General features: G+C 33.5%; 1 protein-coding gene across 1 annotated transcript in view; it reads left to right on the top strand.

Annotated features, from left to right (window-relative positions):
• The window catches only part of LOC132701895 (bumetanide-sensitive sodium-(potassium)-chloride cotransporter), a 59,403-nt gene that overhangs the window by 3,285 nt on the left and 33,619 nt on the right, over positions 1 to 22,499 (top strand). The window contains exon 2 of the mRNA XM_060670186.1: positions 18,249 to 18,817. Within this exon, the coding sequence (XP_060526169.1) occupies positions 18,572 to 18,817 (246 nt within the window). The 5' untranslated portion in view covers positions 18,249 to 18,571. The remainder of the gene's footprint in view (positions 1 to 18,248; positions 18,818 to 22,499) is intronic.

Below are 22,499 nucleotides of genomic sequence, written 5' to 3'. Positions count from 1 at the left end.
TTGGCATACTCAAAAATACAATTAAAAAAAAAGTTTTTCACTCCCGAAAATATTAACTTAGGATAAAGAATAACAATTTCTTCGATTCGAATGGAATCGAAATTTTAATAAGGAAAAAATTATCTGGAATTACGTAACCTATAATATTAAGTGAGAGGATAATTGCGAATTAAGCAAACATCATTTAAGTAGTTAAAGTTGACAATGGTCACCTGATATTTTCAAAATAATTGAATTTAACGTGCAATCTTTTTTTAATACAATCTATTGAACGACTTGCAATGGCTTATCATGAATTTTAGACGTGTACATAATTTTAGCACTTTTTTAAATAAAATAATTCAAACCACTATTATTATAAAGGGTGATTCAATAAGGGTTTCCACATTAAAATAATAGAAAAAACTCCTAAGAATATAAAAATATACAAACATTTTTATTTGCCATTTTAGATTAGTGTATTACAATTAGGTATGAAAGATGATGTCATTCAAATGACCCCCGCTACTCTTGTGGCATGACGTAATTCGTTTATTGAAATTCCCTTTTCACTTTTTGACACAATTCAGGTTCTATGCCGGCTATTTTGCGTCTAATCTCCTGTTTCAGCTCTGGAATAGTGTTTGGTTTATTTCTATACACTCTGCTTTTTAGATACCCAAAAAAAAAAATCTAGGGGACTAAGATCACATGATCGCGGCGACCAATTGATATCGCCGTTACGTTAGATAATCCGACCAGGAAACTTGCCCCGCAGCAATTGCATCGTTTCTCTGGATGTGTGACAAGTGGCTCCATCCTGTTGGAACCACAAATCTTCAATGTCTATACCTTTCAACTGCTCCCAGAAAAAAATCAAATATCATGATTCGATAGCGAACACCATTAACCGTAACAGCGTTCTCCGCATTATCCTCGAAAAAAAAGGGCCAATTATTCCTCCGCACCAAAATTCGCACCAAACAGTCACTTTATGAGGATGCATAGCTTTTTGAACGATCCCTCTTGGATTTTCTAATCCCCAAATATGAGCATTGTGTTTGTTTACAAAGCCACGAACGTGAAAATGTGCCTCGTCGCTAAAGATGATTTTCGTTGAAAAACGAACCCCTTGTTCTCGTATCCATTCTGCAAACACTGAGTTATTTGGACTTTATATGGGTGTATATGCAAGTTTTTCGTTAAAATTCGCTGTGTGGTTAAATACGTAAAGCCCACTTGCTGCGATCGATGACGAATCGATGTATTTGGATCTTCGGGTACACTTTCGCGAACAATGGCAATATTTTGATCTGACCGACCTGCACGAGCACTTGTTGAGGGAGTTTGAGGTTAGTTACAGATCCAGTTTGCTCAAATTTTTGAACCACATTCCAAATTGTCCTCTCAGAAGGTCGATTTTGCGCGCCGAACAATTCACGTAGAGCCCGAAATGCATTTTTTCTTGATCAACCATTTTCATAATAGGCTTGCACAATTTTTACACGTTGTTCAGTCGTACATTGCTCCATGACTAATTTTGTTTATGTTTTGAGGTTAGAAATCTCATATGATAATAAACAAATACAGTAGCGTTTCAAAAATATTTCAGATTGTAATGTGGAAACTCTTATTCAATCTCCCGTTATATTGCTCAAACAGGCATAAACTGTCGATTCCATCCAATCAGAGTGCCATGTTTCAACGTTCGTTTTCTTCTAACGAAGCTTTTTATTATAATCGTTTGCCAGCTAGTTCATTAAATTTAAGTGTTTAAAATTTACAGTAAACTGCATAGCACTTTCCTTGATAAGTAAGTAATTGTATGTAGCCTAAATTTTATGAGTTAGCTTATTAATTAGCGACTATCGCCAAACAGAGTTATTCTTTCCTAAAATTATAGTTAAAAAGTATACGCATGCCCTTTTTCGTTTAAAATTCAGTACTTATTACATATTAATACTTTAGATACTTAGTTTTTCACGTTTTTGTGATCAGAAAATTAATTTGTAGTAAGAATATGTTTGAAAAGCTAATACGTAGAAACTATTTTGAAAATCTTGGCATTATTTAAAAATCATCTTTATTGAAAAACATTTGTTCTCAAACATTGTCTTGATAACATCTATTGCTGTCTATTACCGCTTCATATTTATTAGACAATTTACAGAATATACTTATTAGCCTAAAAAGAAGAAGAATTTTGCGCATATTCTTCATATTTGTTTGTATTCTGTTGCTATTCCTAAAAAATAATTAGAACAAAGATAATGTAAATGTAAACTAATGAACCAAACAAGAAAAGAAAAACCTTAGGAAATCAAAATACGATTAATTATTATTAGTATGCTACAATTAAAAGTATAAGGAATCATAAAAAACCATCAATTTCTAGTTTTCTAGTAGAATTAAGTCTACGTGACGAAAGTAACTGGTATTAAAATAATGTTATTAAAAAAAATATTTTTTAAAATATTGGATTTGCTAACTCAACAAAATTACTTCTGTGTACAGGGTAGGAAGGGAACAATCTAAGAAATAAAAGAATACAATTTAGTAATTAATTTCGTATTTGAAAGAGTCCAGATTTAAGCTAACTGACAAAACAAGCCGGAAATCACACTGAGCGGATTTGATTACACAATTTGCACATATTAAAATAACTGGTAAATTAAATTGGGTAAATGGTTATTGACCTCCCACAAATTTAGACAATTTTGTATTATATGCTCTCGGAAAATGAATATTTATTTGAATAAACAATTCTATCATATCATATCATATTATTTGTAATATTTTATAAAAAAAATACTGCCGACACATTTTTTCTGTTTTGTAGAATATGAAGAGATTGTATGATTTGGTAAACACTAGTTTAACATTAATAGAAATATCATAGAAAAATATTTTGGACCTTTTCAACGTTGTAGTTATGAGTGTAACTCTGAAAAAGGAACAATATTTCAGTATACTTCTGACAGACGATGTAGACAATCTTTTAAAAAATTATCTGGAATTGCGTTGCCTAAGTGAGGATAATTGCGACTTAAGTAAACACTGTTTAGGTAGTTAAAGTTGACAATGGTCACCTTTTGTGTGTAAGATTTTCACTTCAAGGTCGAACGAGAAATTATGGTCCGCATTATTTTTAAAAAAATAATTTGACTGGCAATCTGTTTTTTGAACCGTATTTTTAAGTGTGTCACGGTAAACTGCGATTCTACTCCAATTTTATGGCATCTGCGCTGTGGCAGATTGACTTTTTAATTTCTTACCTTATGCTGACAAACCATACACCAAGGATAGATATGTAGATAAATGAAAACCACTGCGTTGAAGTTGTTTAGCTGTGAAAGTAAACATTTTTTTTTAAATTTCCAACAATATTTTCATTTTCTAGGTTCAAGTAACGAATGCAATCTAATGTATTTTCTGAAAAAACGAATAACTAACTAACTAACCAAAACATAGAAGATTATCAGTTACATATAGATTTTTTTTCCAAATTCCTACTTTTTGAAATTTATATTTAATTATAAACCTATACGTAAAACATTGATTAATATGTTCCATTAAACTACCAGAGACAAGACTAGAAAAATATTAAGTATGTTAAAATCTGTGTAAGTACCATTTGAAAAAATATCCTAGCAATTACTAGCAATTACTAAGATATGAATGATTGGTTATGAACGCTTACGTAATTTTTTTTTACGTAAGAAGAATTTTTTGAAAAACTTCGGTGAACAATTGCTCTAGTAAAAATAGTTATATTCCGAATTATTTATTGACTTTTTTCTTCAATTTTACAGGATGCTGCAGACTGCAGCGGAAGTATAATTTTTTATGAAAATAATATATCTCTGTAATAACAATGTAATGTAAGCTTGGAACAGTTTTTCAGGAACATACCATTTTAAATTATATGAAAACTATAACAACGGGTGTGGATAAAATCTCCCCGTTAATACTTAAACTCTGCAGTTCATGTTTGGATAAATACATAACACATACCATTAATTGTTGCTTGGAGATCGACTATTTTTCTAATCAAATCAAAAATTCAAACCCTATATTGTTTAACGATCTTCACGTATCAGTATATTACCGGCTTTATTTTTATATAGTCATTGATAATTTAATTATACCCAAAAAGTCGATGTATCTGTTGAAGTGTTGAATGTGACTGACACCATTTTGCGTGCTTTGGATAAGCTTCTGTTTTGTAAATTAAAATATTATGGTTTTGATAATGCTGCTTCACTTCTTGTAAGTTCCGATTATATACAGCGCAATATTAAGTTATCTGATCAGTTACATATTACATATAGGGTTCCACAAGGCTCCATCTTAGGACCCTTAATCTTTCACGTTTATTCGTCTGATATTCCTGAGTCACTTTGTTTAAGATCCTTAAATTTGATTTTCTTTTGATCAAGAAGGTTTTTTGGAGGTTATTAGATTAATTAATCAGTACTTATAAATATTAAATGATATTTCTAAAAACACAGCTAAATACTTAATCCTGAGAAAACTCGTTTATGATTTTTGGGAGCAAGAAGAAAGTGGATTTCCTTAAAAGAAATGTTGAAATCTATATTGGAAATACTAAAATTCAATTAACAAATCATTCCGTTGGCCCCCACAGATCTTAACTAAAACTCTTGGCTTCTTCAGAACTTAACAGAAACAGTTCCAGTTAAGCTCTGAAGAAGCCAAGAGGATGATTGGCGAAACGTCATTAAGTTTGATTTATAAATAACCGACATATTTTAAATTTCAAATAGAAAAAGATTTTTATATCGTCATAATGTTCATAATAATCAAATGTGGTATTGGGATAAATTGTTTTTCAAACCAGATTTAAAAAAACATTTTCAAACTAGATTTAAAAAAAAGTATTTTGTATATAACAAACTATGCAGATCTTTCCTTGATCAGTATGTAATTGTATGTAATCTAAATTTTATGAGTTAGCTTATTGGTACAAGTGACTATTGTTTAACAGGGTTGTTCTTTCCTAAAATTATATTTGAAAAGTATACTCATGCCATTCTTTGTTTAAAATTTAGTATTCACTCTGTAGTATACTTGCATAGTTCAGTAGAATAGCTGTAAGCTAGACTGCGCGAGCAGAGAACACCTAATTTTGTTTTTTGATTAATTGTGCTCTTAGTTTGACCATCCTATATTATGAGGTGATAAGCTCGCTGAACTTATGATGCATAGTTACTTAGCTTTTCGCGTTTTCTTGCCTTGAAAATTCATTTATCGTAAAAATTTGCAATAATAGCTAATACGTTACGTTAGTTTTGTATGCGCAATTTGAAAGCCTTGAAACATAATTTCTTTATGGTTGCTACGTCTCAGAGCTTTTGTATTGAACAATACTACAAAAAAATCCATTATGTGGCGGTAAGTAGCTGCCCTATCCACGGATCTACTGGGTAACCCTTTAGGCTTAAACTTTTTACTCTATACTTGAATGGATTAGTAGAAAATATTTTATACGTTTTGATGAGAAATCATTGTCTGGTATGTACATGAATTAAAATCGTCTTTCGAGAAAGCTGTCTTATCCTCAAAAGTAGAAGGTGGTACATTATTTTGATCGGCTTTCATCTATTGTCAACTATTACTGCCACCTTACCCCACAGACAATTAACTGAAAACCGTAGGTACTTACTACCCCAAAAAGAAGAAAAAAAAACAAGAAAAAAACTTATATATTACACTAACCAAAACAATAGTATGGTTTCAATAATATAAAAATCGTAACCTAAAATGGGGCTACGTACCTTAAGTGTAGTGTATACTGAGATCTAGGTTAATGACTGAAAGTGCCCACCAATTTGTCCTAGCCCAGTGTCTTTCACACATTTTGAATGAATATAATAATCACATCTTTAATCATTTGTATAAAGCATTTTAATAGGTTTGAGGTATTAGTTGAGTATAATTTTAATATTAATGAACTAATTAATCAAACAAAAAAGAATAAGCACCGAAAATCGAAGTATAATTACCTAACTAAATGATTAACTGGATTAACATAGAAATACATCAATAGCTAGTTTTCTAGTACAATTACGATTTAGGCGAAATAGGTACGTCTTTGCTACTAAAGTAATGATTGTGACAACTGGTATTAAAATAGCAACAATTAACAATAAAATTAATTTGAGAATCTAAAAAATCTTGGATTTGCTATGGATGAAGATGAAGATGCCAACAGGATGATTGGAGAGACTTCATCAAGTTCGATTCATTAATCAGCAGGAGGTCTCCGGAAGATGTGTAAATAGTATCACAGTAGCCTGAGGTGGTACACAGAATGATAGAATAACATCAATAACCGATTTTCTAGTAGCATTAAGTGAAATATGTCTTCGTGACTAAGATGATGATTGTAGTAACTGTTATTAAAAAAGTGCCGATAAAATAAATTTGAGTTTGTCAAACATATTGGTATTTGCCAGTAAATTTTTATTAACCGAAGGCGCCTAAGTCTTTCTTCATACTGAATGTAATTTACCATGGGATAAAATTTGAACGTAGACGTTTTTGGCATTCTATTCTATCGCTCTATCGTATTTAAAATATTTTGAATTCCCTATCAAAGACGCGTATAACAAGTTTGAGCTGACGAGTGTTTAATATGAAAGAATCACAGGTTCGGGAGTATTTAAATTCGATTTAGGAACTATTGATTGAATAAGTGTCCCAAACAATTACGCTGAGAATAATATTACCCCGAGATCCGGACGCTTGACCTTTTTTTCCCAAGAAATACATTATTTAAGCTGTAACTAAAACCGTTGTTATTTTTTAGTTATTTTAGTAAAATAAGATTCTGATTCAGGAATACATTTATGGCTTATTTATTTGTTTATTTCGTTAATTTTTGTAGTTTTGTAGTTTTGTACTAATGTACAAGCCTTAAAATTTTCAAAAGTGCATGTAAGTATTCTAGCTATGCTAGAGAATAATTAAGGTTTGCACAAAAATATAAAAACCTAATTAAGAACACAAAAGAAGAAAAAGAAAAGAAAATCAAAATCTGATTAATTATTATGAGTATGCCATTAGAGAGGACCTAATCTTACCAACAATTGATAAGGAACAAAAAAAAATCATCACTAGCTAGTTTTCTAGTAGGATTAAGAGTCAGGTAATACAAGTCTATGTGACGAAAGTAATGATTATAGAAATCTTGGATTTGCTAGCACCAAATCTAAGTATCACAAACTACTGTAATACGATTTACAAATCTTCTGAAGTTTCGTCTATCATCCTGTTGGCTTCTTCGTACCTTATCTGAAAGTCGCATTCTACTCCGTACCTGCTTATACGAGGTGTGTTCAAAAAGTAGAACGACTTTTAAGTTTTATCAAAAAGTATTTATTTATTTAAAAAAATTACTGTTCTTCCCTTTAAAGTAATTCCCCCAGATATAATACACTCGTGCCAGCGTTTTTTCCCACCCTCGAAGCACTTCTGGTAAGCACTTTCTGGTATAGCCTTGCGTTCTTCCAACGATTCAAGCATTCCAAACCTCCTTCCATTCATAGGGTTCTCAAATTTTTGGGAACAGGAAAAAGTCGCAGTGGGCCTTGTCCGGTGAATATGGTGGCAGAGGCATGATTGTGGTTTTATTTTTGGCCAAAAAGTTAGACACATGCAACGTTGAGTGAGCAGGTGCATTATTTTCCACAATTACGGACGTTTTCTACGTATGCCTCTCGCACACGACGCATAACGCACGTTGGAGTTGCTGTTACCTTTCCAAGTAGATGCATGTATTCAGCAATTATACCGAAAGCATTTCAGCGAGGACGGGTTCAGTACCTCAGAGTTTGGACCAAAGATTGAAATTTTCTTTTCTGATCTCCCGAGTTGGTACGAATTGGTACTATTTATTTATTCCCCTGAAAGACAACTTTCAAGTTGGAGTGGAAACTGTTTTGATTAAGTAATTACTCGAAAAAGGAAGTAACTTATATAGTTTATTTATCTGCGATAACCACAACAGAGTGTTTTAATTATCGACTTGGTTAAAAGTATTCGACCTCAGGAATTAAGAGCAAGAGCAAAACAAGCCCTCAGCTAGCCCGTAGCGAGTCTTAGATTTGTACTTCCTTACAAATAATAAATTGATTGACCAAATATTTTTAGCGAGTTCAAGCCCGTACTTACCGAGTGACATGTGACGTCACCAAGAGAAGTGATAAAGGGCAAAATACCACCAGTGACTAAAATCTACCCAACACCAACACTACTTTTTAAAATAACTTTCTATTCGTAATAACAAAACTCTAAGCTTAATTAACTAATGACAGTAATTTTACAATGCGAAATAATTGAAACAAACTTTGATATTGTCATTCTTGCCATCGCAACCAAAATATAATATCGTAGAAATAATATCTATGGGACGGGAAGAAATAGAAAAAAAAATGTCTACATTGATTTTTTTTATTTATTAATTCCTACAATAAATAAAATCACCTACAAAAAGTGTTCAAGAAGTAAGGTGACTTTTAAGTTTTATCAAAAAGTATTTATTTATCAAAATTAATGTTGCCCCTTCAAAGTAATCTCCCGACTCTCACTTGTGCCACCGTTTTACAGTCCTTGAAGTACATCTGGTAAGCACTTTCTGGTATAGCATTGAGTTGTTTCAGCAATTTTTTCTTTATCTCCTCAATCGTTTGGAACCTCTACCCTTTCAAGGGTTTCTTGAGTTTTGGGAACGGGGAAAACTCGCAGGGCGCCATATCCTGTGAATATGGTGGCTGAGGCATGATTGTAGTTTTGTTTTTTGCCAAAAAGTCGGACGAAAGCAACGATGAGTGAGCAGGTGCACAATTCTGCACGTTCTCTTCCTATTGCTTCTCACTAACGGCGCATAACTTCAAGGTAATACTCTTTATTGACTGTACGATCTTGGGGAAAGAACTCTTGATGTACTACGAAAGGATATTCAAAGAAAACAGTAACCAAAACCTTGGCCGTTGATTAAACTTGACGTGCTTTTTTCGGTCTTGACGATCCTGGGTTCTTCCATTGGGACGACTAGGTTTCGATTTCGACTAGATAAATATATACCATGTTAATTCGACGGTAATTTTATTCAAAATTAAACAGATATGCCGACATCTTCAGCGACTTCTCTAATAGTGATTCACGATTCTCAACACCATTTGTTTCACTTCTTCAACGCTTTCATCAGTTCATCATCAGCGTCTCCTCGGACATCTTGGAATAAGCATTGCATTTTTTCTGTTCAAAGTAGATGCACGATATGATGTTGTCAACATTTCAAGTGATTTTCAGCGCCGTATTCAATTTTTCACACAAAATTTTATGCATTTTTTTTGTTCCATTTTTTTTTCACTTTAACTATCACCAATATGGGAATTATCTGAGACAATGTTCTTACCAGTCCTTTAGCTCCCATACTCGTCAAATAACATAAGCTGGTACACAGTATAATGCGAGCCAGTTTCAGTTAATTTCTGAAGAAGCCAACAGGACGGTTGGCGAAACGTTAGCAGAGGATTTGTAAACAGATTGTTTAAGCTGTAACTAACATTAATGTACTTTGCGAGCCTAGAAATTGCTATTAACTTGTAATTAGTTTCTTTCACAGTCGGGAAAACGATTTGAGCGTTCCTAACAATCAGAGATAGTTTTAATGACCGTATGGACTACAACATCGTCAGCAAAGCATGCAATCTTAGAGTATTGTATGAGTGGAAAGAAGGTGGAATTCTTGTGGAATTCCACAGAAGTCATGAATCTTCTAAAGAGACAAATAAATAAAAATAATAAAATATTATAAATACATTTTTTTCTTCAATATTTGAAGATTTGAGAAGATATTGAGATACGCTTTCCACTAGTATATTTAGGCATCATTTCGCTATATTTCTATTAAAAAAGTTATATTGTTGCATCTAATTTTTAGAGAATCGGCAACTTTGTTTTATTTTAGCTGATTCGTTAAATGAAAACCTCTAGAATAAACCTTGACAAATCTCTGCACGCTTATCAAGCCACCACGTGTTAAACCAATTAAGAGCTGATTAGATTGCCATCAACCCCGAAATCGAAATTCGGTAGCCGCCATCCGTTTTTAGGAGGCATTTCCCACGAAAAACAGGATTCGACCGGCGACAATTAGTAGCGCGAAATTACAACCAAAACGGGTCCAATTCGCGAAACCAAAAATTATCACTCCGCGTTGATTGAGGGCGACGCGGTATCAATTAACCGCGTACAGGGCTAATGGAGCTTTAATCACTACGCGTCGGCAGTTGAGGTGTTAAATACGAGGTAATATTAGATTATGTGGCTGAAGTTAGATTTGGATTTCGATTGGGATATACAGTAAATAACCCCTTTTGCGCTAGTATCACCCCAAATAATAATTCAATTAGTACTTCGCAGTCTCGAAAAAATCTGACGTGATCCCGGATGTTCAACCAGAAAACCAATGAAATGCCGTAAAATTCGTTTTATTTATTTCGGAAACTCAAAAAAATCTGAGATTGTCACAGATATCGAATTATATCATTAAAGAGCCACTTAGGAGAGCTTTCAAATGATGTATTACTCCAACCACCTTGAAACGGTGGGGAAGATATAAAACTACCCCCAATAACAAAATATCCAAGAATTCGTTGTATTTATTTCGAAATCTCAAAAAAAGAAGAAGTTATCACGAGTATTGAATTAGACCATTAAAGAGCCACTTATGAGAGCTTCAAAATGATGTATTACTCAACCACCTTAAAACCGTCGGGAATATATTAAATCATCCCCAATATGAAATAACTAAATCTTCGCTTTATTTATTTCTCAAAAAAATCTGATGTCCCAGATATCGAATTAGGTCATTGAAGAGCCACTTAGGGCGAGCTTTAAATCTCAATAAAATCTGACGTTATCCCAGGTAAAGTCTGTTCATAGATATAAGAAAGTGACTAACTGATACGAATTAAGGAAAGACTCGGAAAAGCTATAAGAATGAAATATGACCGAACAGGTCCGTACTTTAATTATTTGGGGTTTTGTTAATAAAGATACTAAACAATATTTATTTATTTATGTATGTATTCATGTTAGAATCCAAAATAAAATTACAAATTATTTTTTTTACCCACTTAAATTACTTAAAATTATTCACATAATATATCAGTATCACTATCGCTGTCATCTCCTGTTCTAATTATTATTTGTTCTATATTATTTGCAATATGGAATACGACTGTTTCATACCTTTCACCAATATCGAGTAGAATGCGAGCCAGAATCAGTTAAGCTCTGAAGAAGCCAAATGGCAAATGTGCAGTTACATCATAGAATGGCATCTTTTTCTAATTCATTACTGTATAGAAAAGTTCGGCCATTTTTGATTCCAGCAATCTCCTTAGACCATGGATTTCGCCTTTTTGAAGGCTTTCTATTAAAAAAAGTTGACAGACATGATGCATATCTAAAATGTTCACCTATTTAAAAAATGTGTGTTTATGATAATAAAATTATATGAAGCATTAATATAACTTAGAATTTTCATTTACGCAGACACGCACATACTGCCAGAGAGCCGCATATTAGAAATTATGCGTTATCTTTTTTTTCAAAGAAATTTGCACAGGCTACTGTGCACTGCAAAACTTCTGGATTCCTCCTGAAACTGATTCATCAACAACCGACGCAAGGGGAATCCAGAAGATTTTTTAATAGTTTACGTTGTCCAAAATATGCTTTTTATTGAATTATAATTTTTTTAAATATTTTGAGGAACTTTTTCTAAAATTGCTTTTTTCTTTTATAAATCAAATTTTAATATTATCACAATAATGAACTCTTTAAGTACTAAGTTTGTAGCAAAGTAGTTACAAATTATATTAATTCTATTTTCAATGGTTTGCAACTATTTTAGATAAAATGGTATATATATATATATATATATATATATATATATATATATATATATATATATATATATATATATATATATATATATATATATATATATATATATATATATATATATATATATATATATATATATATATATCTATATATATATGATGACACTATATTCCGGGATATCATCCGTTCGCTCGTTGAACTCCGACTGGAATCCTGCATCCGACTGGAATCCTGCAAATCTTGCATCCGACTGGAATCCTGCAGACGTTTCGCCAAAATCTCACTTGGCATCTTCAATGCTCGCGCTCCGAAAACACTTCGAACACTGGTTCGAAGTGTTTTCGGAGCGCGAGCATTGAAGATGCCAAGTGAGATTTTGGCGAAACGTCTGCAGGATTCCAGTCGGATGCAAGATTTGCAGGATTCCAGTCGGATGCAGGATTCCAGTCGGAGTTCAACGAGCGAACGGATGATATCCCGGAATATAGTGTCATCACATTTTTCCATCCGTGAATCAATACGTGAGAATATCATACACCTTTACGGGAAGGAGATCTTTACAGCCCCAGTGTTCGAAGTGTTTTCGGAGCGCGAGCATTGAAGATGCCAAGTGAGATTTTGGCGAAACGTCTGCAGGATTCCAGTCGGATGCAAGATTTGCAGGATTCCAGTCGGATGCAGGATTCCAGTCGGAGTTCAACGAGCGAACGGATGATATCCCGGAATATAGTGTCATCACATTTTTCCATCCGTGAATCAATACGTGAGAATATCATACACCTTTACGGGAAGGAGATCTTTACAGCCCCAGTGTTCGAAGTGTTTTCGGAGCGCGAGCATTGAAGATGCCAAGTGAGATTTTGGCGAAACGTCTGCAGGATTCCAGTCGGATGCAAGATTTGCAGGATTCCAGTCGGATGCAGGATTCCAGTCGGAGTTCAACGAGCGAACGGATGATATCCCGGAATATAGTGTCATCACATTTTTCCATCCGTGAATCAATACGTGAGAATATCATACACCTTTACGGGAAGGAGATCTTTACAGCCCCAGTGTTCGAAGTGTTTTCGGAGCGCGAGCATTGAAGATGCCAAGTGAGATTTTGGCGAAACGTCTGCAGGATTCCAGTCGGATGCAAGATTTGCAGGATTCCAGTCGGATGCAGGATTCCAGTCGGAGTTCAACGAGCGAACGGATGATATCCCGGAATATAGTGTCATCACATTTTTCCATCCGTGAATCAATACGTGAGAATATCATACACCTTTACGGGAAGGAGATCTTTACAGCCCCAGTGTTCGAAGTGTTTTCGGAGCGCGAGCATTGAAGATGCCAAGTGAGATTTTGGCGAAACGTCTGCAGGATTCCAGTCGGATGCAAGATTTGCAGGATTCCAGTCGGATGCAGGATTCCAGTCGGAGTTCAACGAGCGAACGGATGATATCCCGGAATATAGTGTCATCACATTTTTCCATCCGTGAATCAATACGTGAGAATATCATACACCTTTACGGGAAGGAGATCTTTACAGCCCCAGTGTTCGAAGTGTTTTCGGAGCGCGAGCATTGAAGATGCCAAGTGAGATTTTGGCGAAACGTCTGCAGGATTCCAGTCGGATGCAAGATTTGCAGGATTCCAGTCGGATGCAGGATTCCAGTCGGAGTTCAACGAGCGAACGGATGATATCCCGGAATATAGTGTCATCACATTTTTCCATCCGTGAATCAATACGTGAGAATATCATACACCTTTACGGGAAGGAGATCTTTACAGCCCCAGTGTTCGAAGTGTTTTCGGAGCGCGAGCATTGAAGATGCCAAGTGAGATTTTGGCGAAACGTCTGCAGGATTCCAGTCGGATGCAAGATTTGCAGGATTCCAGTCGGATGCAGGATTCCAGTCGGAGTTCAACGAGCGAACGGATGATATCCCGGAATATAGTGTCATCACATTTTTCCATCCGTGAATCAATACGTGAGAATATCATACACCTTTACGGGAAGGAGATCTTTACAGCCCCAGTGTTCGAAGTGTTTTCGGAGCGCGAGCATTGAAGATGGCAAGTGAGATTTTGGCGAAACGTCTGCAGGATTCCAGTCGGATGCAAGATTTGCAGGATTCCAGTCGGATGCAGGATTCCAGTCGGAGTTCAACGAGCGAACGGATGATATCCCGGAATATAGTGTCATCACATTTTTCCATCCGTGAATCAATACGTGAGAATATCATACACCTTTACGGGAAGGAGATCTTTACAGCCCCAGTGTTCGAAGTGTTTTCGGAGCGCGAGCATTGAAGATGCCAAGTGAGATTTTGGCGAAACGTCTGCAGGATTCCAGTCGGATGCAAGATTTGCAGGATTCCAGTCGGATGCAGGATTCCAGTCGGAGTTCAACGAGCGAACGGATGATATCCCGGAATATAGTGTCATCACATTTTTCCATCCGTGAATCAATACGTGAGAATATCATACACCTTTACGGGAAGGAGATCTTTACAGCCCCAGTGTTCGAAGTGTTTTCGGAGCGCGAGCATTGAAGATGCCAAGTGAGATTTTGGCGAAACGTCTGCAGGATTCCAGTCGGATGCAAGATTTGCAGGATTCCAGTCGGATGCAGGATTCCAGTCGGAGTTCAACGAGCGAACGGATGATATCCCGGAATATAGTGTCATCACATTTTTCCATCCGTGAATCAATACGTGAGAATATCATACACCTTTACGGGAAGGAGATCTTTACAGCCCCAGTGTTCGAAGTGTTTTCGGAGCGCGAGCATTGAAGATGCCAAGTGAGATTTTGGCGAAACGTCTGCAGGATTCCAGTCGGATGCAAGATTTGCAGGATTCCAGTCGGATGCAGGATTCCAGTCGGAGTTCAACGAGCGAACGGATGATATCCCGGAATATAGTGTCATCACATTTTTCCATCCGTGAATCAATACGTGAGAATATCATACACCTTTACGGGAAGGAGATCTTTACAGCCCCAGTGTTCCGAAGTGTTTTCGGAGCGCGAGCATTGAAGATGCCAAGTGAGATTTTGGCGAAACGTCTGCAGGATTCCAGTCGGATGCAAGATTTGCAGGATTCCAGTCGGATGCAGGATTCCAGTCGGAGTTCAACGAGCGAACGGATGATATCCCGGAATATAGTGTCATCACATTTTTCCATCCGTGAATCAATACGTGAGAATATCATACACCTTTACGGGAAGGAGATCTTTACAGCCCCAGTGTTCGAAGTGTTTTCGGAGCGCGAGCATTGAAGATGCCAAGTGAGATTTTGGCGAAACGTCTGCAGGATTCCAGTCGGATGCAAGATTTGCAGGATTCCAGTCGGATGCAGGATTCCAGTCGGAGTTCAACGAGCGAACGGATGATATCCCGGAATATAGTGTCATCACATTTTTCCATCCGTGAATCAATACGTGAGAATATCATACACCTTTACGGGAAGGAGATCTTTACAGCCCCAGTGTTCGAAGTGTTTTCGGAGCGCGAGCATTGAAGATGCCAAGTGAGATTTTGGCGAAACGTCTGCAGGATTCCAGTCGGATGCAAGATTTGCAGGATTCCAGTCGGATGCAGGATTCCAGTCGGAGTTCAACGAGCGAACGGATGATATCCCGGAATATAGTGTCATCACATTTTTCCATCCGTGAATCAATACGTGAGAATATATATATATATATATATATATATATATATATATATATATATATATATATATATATATATATATATATATATATATATATATATATATATATATATATATATATATATATATATATAACACTGTTGTTCGAAGTGTTTTCGGAGCGCGAGCATTGAAGATGCCAAGTGAGATTTTGGCGAAACGTCTGCAGGATTCCAGTCGGAGTTCAACAAGCGAACGGATGATATCCCAGAATATAGTGTCATCACATTTTTCCATCCGTGAATCAATACGTGAAATATATATATATATATATATATATATATATATATATATATATATATATATATATATATATATATATATATATATATATATATATATATATATATATATATATATATATATATATATATATATATATATATATATATATATATATATATATATATATATATATATATATATATATATAACAAATTTTAGTTAATTGGGGTATCGGTCCAATTAACTAAAATTTGTTGTTCAACTAGCCGGTCACGACTACCGTTTTGTATATATATATATATATATATATATATATATATATATATATATATATATATATATATATATATATATTCTCACGTATTGATTCACGGCTGGAAAAATGTGATGACACTATACTCCGGGATATCATCCGTTCGCTCGTTGAACTCCGACTGGAATCCTGCAAATCCTGCATCCGACTGGAATCCTGCAGACGTTTCGCCAAAATCTCACTTGGCATCTTCAATGCTCGCGCTCCGAAAACACTTCGAGTGTTCGAAGTGTTTTCGGAGCGCGAGCATTGAAGATGCCAAGTGAGATTTTGGCGAAACGTCTGCAGGGTTCCAGTCGGATGCAGGATTTGCAGGATTCCAGTCGGATGCAGGATTCCAGTCGGAGTTCAACGAGCGAACGGATGATATCCCGGAGTATAGTGTCATCATATATATATATATATATATATATATATATATATATATATATATATATATATATATATATATATATATATATATATACATACATATATATATATATAATAATAATAATAATATATTATAATATTATATTTCTACTTCTATTAATTATATTAAGCATTTCTTATGCCTAATTTTTGTATAAAACCGAAAATTTTCAAAGAGTGCGAAAATATCACAAATGATTGAGAGCAAAATAGATATTAAATGTACGTGAAAAGTCTACACAGACGAATTAAGTATAATTCTTTTAGATAATTATATTCTTTACGTGTGAATCCAAAATGTAATACAGCACTAATTTCTTATATTCCAGATATAAACAAATATAAAATTACGAACTGCGCAACTTTGTAAAACCAATTTACACAGTATTTTACTCTATAGACAATATTAAAAATAGACAATATTAATATATTTAATTTTTCCAGAAAAAAACACTTAAAAACTAAGAAAAAAACCGCAATACAAGAATGAACTATTTAATTGAATTTCACTTTATTGTTTAATTAATTAAATTAATTTTTTAATTATTTATTTGCGACATTTGCCAGGCAAACTAAGATTTGCATAGTCAACTTACATTTGCACTAAAAGATGCGATCTGAAAACAATTACTGAGAGTTCAATAATATTTTGGTCTTTAAGAAACAGAATTTCTAAAATTAATGAAAAAAGGACACATTTTTTCATAAAATTAATAATTTACTAATTTATTTTTCTTCGTAAAATTTATAACGAAAATAAATAGATAGAGAGTTAAACACAGGACATTTTATACCTAAACATGGCCATAAATCCGAAAACGTTAGGTATAGACCATAAAAACCCTATATTGACTGATTGAATATAAAAAGGAGCATCTATTATTGTAATAATATACAGGTCGTGTAATTTTAATAAATATAAGTTCGGTATCCCACACATTTATCAATCGGCCTGTATATTTGAAAATTTAAACTATTTCTTCTTTTTCCCTCTTCTCTCTTCAATTTCTTTTTTTAAAACAAATAATAAGTGAGATATATTACTTTGGCGCTCTATTTGTACGCCCTGTTTCCTTATTTATAGTTCACATTGTTCTCAACCAATGTCAATCTCAAAAGTCCTCAAAATCATCACTCCACCCTACAAAATTCCGCAATCGTGTTTCACACGACGGCATTTGGTCAACAAAATATGTAAAAAAGGACTGTGGACTATAAGTTGTCAACATCTTATTTAAAAAAATAAATAAAAGTCTATCAGTCGACCATTTTATGTTGAAATGTATTTTTCCTTATAGAACTTCCAAATCGCAAATTATATAAACGATCTTTCCTCCAGTAATCTGTAAGTCCCCTTAGTTGGACAATCCTCATATGGAAAACATTATATCCATTATATCCATTTCCAAAATAATTGTTACGGCTTTGCCTCCCAAAAAAAAACTCAGTCATCGCACAGCATTAATAAAGTCATTCGTTTTATTAAGAAGTCATTGCTCGATATAACAGTTTTTTATTTGGTTTAATTAAATAATTATTTACCATAATTAAAAATCAAAATATTCAAATACATACATTTATTTGACTCATCAAGGAACTAGTTTATTGAAAAAAAATTTGTTGACGTAAATAAAAAGTTCCAAATAAATATTTATTTTTTCCCTTGATTTCAATTGCAGGTTAACTGAGATTGCATCGCTTCGCCGAAGTTTGAATCATCCCGTATCAATCGAGCCCACCCCAGCTTAGCCGATCACTACACAGATTATACCAGTTTCCTTCTAATTATCGCGACTTTTATAAAGTTCGGAAATCGGCAGCGTATCGTTTCATTTCCAAGTCCGATCCGCGTACGAACGGAGCTTTGGCGGACACTCGAAAGCTTTTCGTTATCGGGACGTATAGTCTGGACATAATTCGTTATTGACGCGCGTTGTGGGGAAAAAATGTAGTCGGGTCTAACTTGTTTTAAACGCGACTGTTATCACGAAAAAACCGCGATATGGAGGGACGTTTAAACGGCGCGATGGCATACGAAAATAGCGGTTTCCAATTGCAAGAATCGAACGTCAACCACGCGAGAAAAAGCTCGTCGTACAAAGGGGGGCTTCAAGACAAGAGGCGGCGGATATCGCTGGTGAACATCACCAAGGAGGTGTTCCCCAGGTTCGAGAACTACAGGAACTCGAAGAAGGCGGCCAAGAGGCCTTCGCTGGGCGAGCTTCACGGCGCAGAGGATTATATAAAGGTGAGTGTTTGGACATCCCACCAAATTCTGTTTATTGTTCCTTCCTTAGATGTAATTTGGTTAGTTTCTTAGACGAAAAAATAATCTTCAAGCCAATTAAAATACTGCTTATTAGGAGTAAATTGCTTGGCCTCAACTTTTTTAGTAAATACTTTATTTTTCTAATATATATATATATATATATATATATATATATATATATATATATATATATATATATATATATATATATATATATATATATATATATATATATATATATATATATATATATATATATATATATATATATATATATATATATATATATATATATATATATAACTTCTTCTTTCTTATACGCACGCAAAATCACCATTTTTTTAATTGTCTTCTAATATTTAAGCTAATATTTCAAAAGTGTAATTGATTTTTTTTTTAATATAAGATACAATACAAGAGAAACTGTTGCTCAAAAATTGAACTGATTTATCAAAATAAGTAAGAACTAAAAGTTCAGATTTTCACGAAATTATATATTTTGACATGACAATTGTTTCGACAACACCGTGTCTTTATCAAATGTCACAAGTACTTTATTTTCATAAATGCTGCTTATTTAATATAATAATAAATCTTGAAAGAATTGATGTGAAATAGTTTTTTTTTATAATTTTTCATAAACTGTTTCAAAAAATTTTTAATCGCATTAAAAAAAGTGAATTTTAAGATCAGTTATTTATTTATTATTTGCAATAAGCACTATTTTATCGTATTTTGCTCTTCGCGCTAAATCATCGATTCTTAAAAGTTCTTTCATTTAGAGCAAAGATTTTAAAAGTGTTATAATTGATTATGGACTTTCAAGTCATGCCAAGCTTAAAATCAAGATATTTTTTTGTGAAATGTAAGACCGACTGACTGTAAGACAAACTGTTCCTACATTTGTAAAAAAATTCGTAGGACTTTCTGAATCTAGCATTTGCTAAAATATGGATACAATTCACAATCAGAAAAAAATTACACTTGCAATTTTTTTCCAAAAAATAATCCACTGCGAAGTATCTTCTTTTATGAGAAAGAAACGCTTCATTCCTTATTTTCAATGGCGTTTATATAGTACCTGTCACATTTGTATTACATTATATATTACAATATGTATTATATTATATTATTATATTACATGATATGCATTATCAAAAAAAGGCAATATGGTCCTGCAAATTATTGAAAATTATTAAATAAAGCTATATATTTACAAAATATATCTCCCTTTCAAACAATAGTCTCCGAATCACAAAGTTGCGAAAATATCTACCGACCCACCTACATAAATTTTGAAGTTCTGGTTCGCCGCTTAATGTGTTTCGAAGGAATTGAAAATTTGGGTTAACCAACTCATTCCTAACCAAAATTAATTTGCTTGGTTTCCACTCTCTTACTAAGCAAGCAAAGTCCTTTTTTTATAAATATTATTCCTCCAATATACTATATCTAAAAAGAATTGATGTGATATAGTTTTTGTAATTTTCTGAGAAACGTCATTATTAAAAATTGCGTTTATTACATACATTATCTGTTCGATAGTAATAATAAATTATAATATTTTTAGAGGACGAATTTTAATATGGCACCTGCATCAAATACGAAGTTCAAAATTAAATTAAATGAAATACGAAGAGCAAACGAAATATTCGAAGTAACAAAATCATTGAATGAAAATGAGGAAAAAGCAAGCTATGTTTGCCAAAAGTTATCTTCCCTTTCACGACTTCCAATCTGCTCAACTTTAACACCAGATTCAGCACCGAGAAGGTTTTTTTTAATCACATCGAGAAAGAAATTCTTTAAACTTGTAAATACTTTATGGTATGTTTATATATATGAAATTCTGTCATCAATTAAAACCGTCACACAGTTGGGAAATATTATATCTACCCACTCGCCAAAGTTTTCAAAATTCTGTTTGGCCACTTCAAGTGTTTAAAAAGTATTAAAAGTTTTGGTTAAGAATCGCCATCCCTAACCAAAATTAACTTGCTGGGTCTCAACTCTATTGGTGACAAAGTAAAGTCTTTTATTTTTACTAATACTGCTTATTTAATATAATAAATGATCTGATACAGTTTTTTGTGGTTGTGCTTAAACTGTTTCGAACAAATTATGCAAAATACGAAAAGTTGTCAGGGTTAAGTGCTTCAACGAAGATTGAGTTTAAAAACAGTGTTTATTTGCAATAAACCCCTTTTTAATGACATTTTATTCGGCAAGCAAAATCATCTTTTTTTAAAAGTTTAAAAGTAATGCCGAGCTTTTCATTTTTTTTAGTTAGATAGCAAAGTTTTCAAATTCTGTTACACCATTTAAAGTTTTTAGAAGGTATCAAAAATTTATCCATATTTTTAGTTTTTTGGAATCTAGCATTTTATTTTCCCATATTAAAACTCGGACCCCTAGTATACGTATACATTTTAAATAACTTCGAGAACATCAGTAGCGACTTAAACTTGAACTATATACATATATCATCATATATAGTACGTCAACAATAGATATCAATAAAAACTTGTCCAGGTATTATGGTAGTCTAACAAGGTGTGCACACAAACTCAGCCTTGTAAAACGGGGTTATACACAAAAATCTTAACGTTTTAGTTATCACAAGGTCGTCGTTTTATACTTTTCTGGAGTAAAATTTATAGCCCTTTTAGGGGATTGGGTTTCGTGATACTAGTCGAAAATGTCCCTTTAGACAAGCCGGGACCTCCGTCCCTGATGTCTGACAATTACCAGAATCGATTAATTAGCGTCTTGAGCAGTAAACAATTTTTGCCAGCCCACTAATGGACTGCAAATTAGTTAACAACAATTCGCTGAAAAATAAGTGAATGTCATTTTATTGTGCCAAAAATTAACAACTATATGAAAATTTTATGGTTTCAAATCGAAGAAAGGAGTTCTATTCCTGAAATGTGTTTAATAATATAATAATAATAGAGTTTAGGTCTCCAATCTAAAACCTGTTGATTCTACCAACAAACGGCAGTACATTTACCTCAAAAACTTTGTGTGGCCTTGAAAACGAATGCCTCCCAAATCATAGTCTAGCCACTTTCAAATTTTCTGTGTGCTCTGACAGAGTATCAAAATGAAATAGAAAATACAAAAAATTAGGTTTATACAAACTATTTACCGTTATCCAAAAATAAGAGCAAAGATTCGTGACGATTAAATAATACCGAGAAGTGTAGAATAGATAAATATAATTTTACGTAAGATTTACTACAATAGCGCACAGAATGTCGGAAAGCTTTAATCACGATTGATTGATTGAGCCTAAATGTCCATTCAAAATTTCCCTGGTTTCTTCACTTGAGGATTGGGAGGTTAAAAGTTTCAAAGTTAAATTCGATCGGACCTAAATTAATTAAATTATTATTATTATTATTATTATTATTAAAATAATTAGTAAATGAAAAATTTAGTTGAATTGAACATTATTTTTATTGGTACAAAAACAGTATATCTGGAGAGCAGTCCAGATGCAAGTGTAAAAAGTATATTTTTATACTCATATTACGTCCCAGATCCCCAAATTTCAGTTTTCTACAAAATATTTCTTATTTGCAACCTTTTCAGATTCTGTCTTGATCTTGTCTTGTCTTGATCTTCCATTAATCGCCTTATTTGAGAACCCACACGT

Source organism: Cylas formicarius, unplaced genomic scaffold, assembly GCF_029955315.1.
Source record: "Cylas formicarius isolate icCylForm1 unplaced genomic scaffold, icCylForm1.1 PGA_scaffold_5__7_contigs__length_24384050, whole genome shotgun sequence".
NCBI lineage: Eukaryota > Metazoa > Arthropoda > Insecta > Coleoptera > Brentidae > Cylas > Cylas formicarius.
Note: the sequence above shows the minus strand (reverse complement) of the source record. Positions and strands in the feature narration are given on the sequence as shown.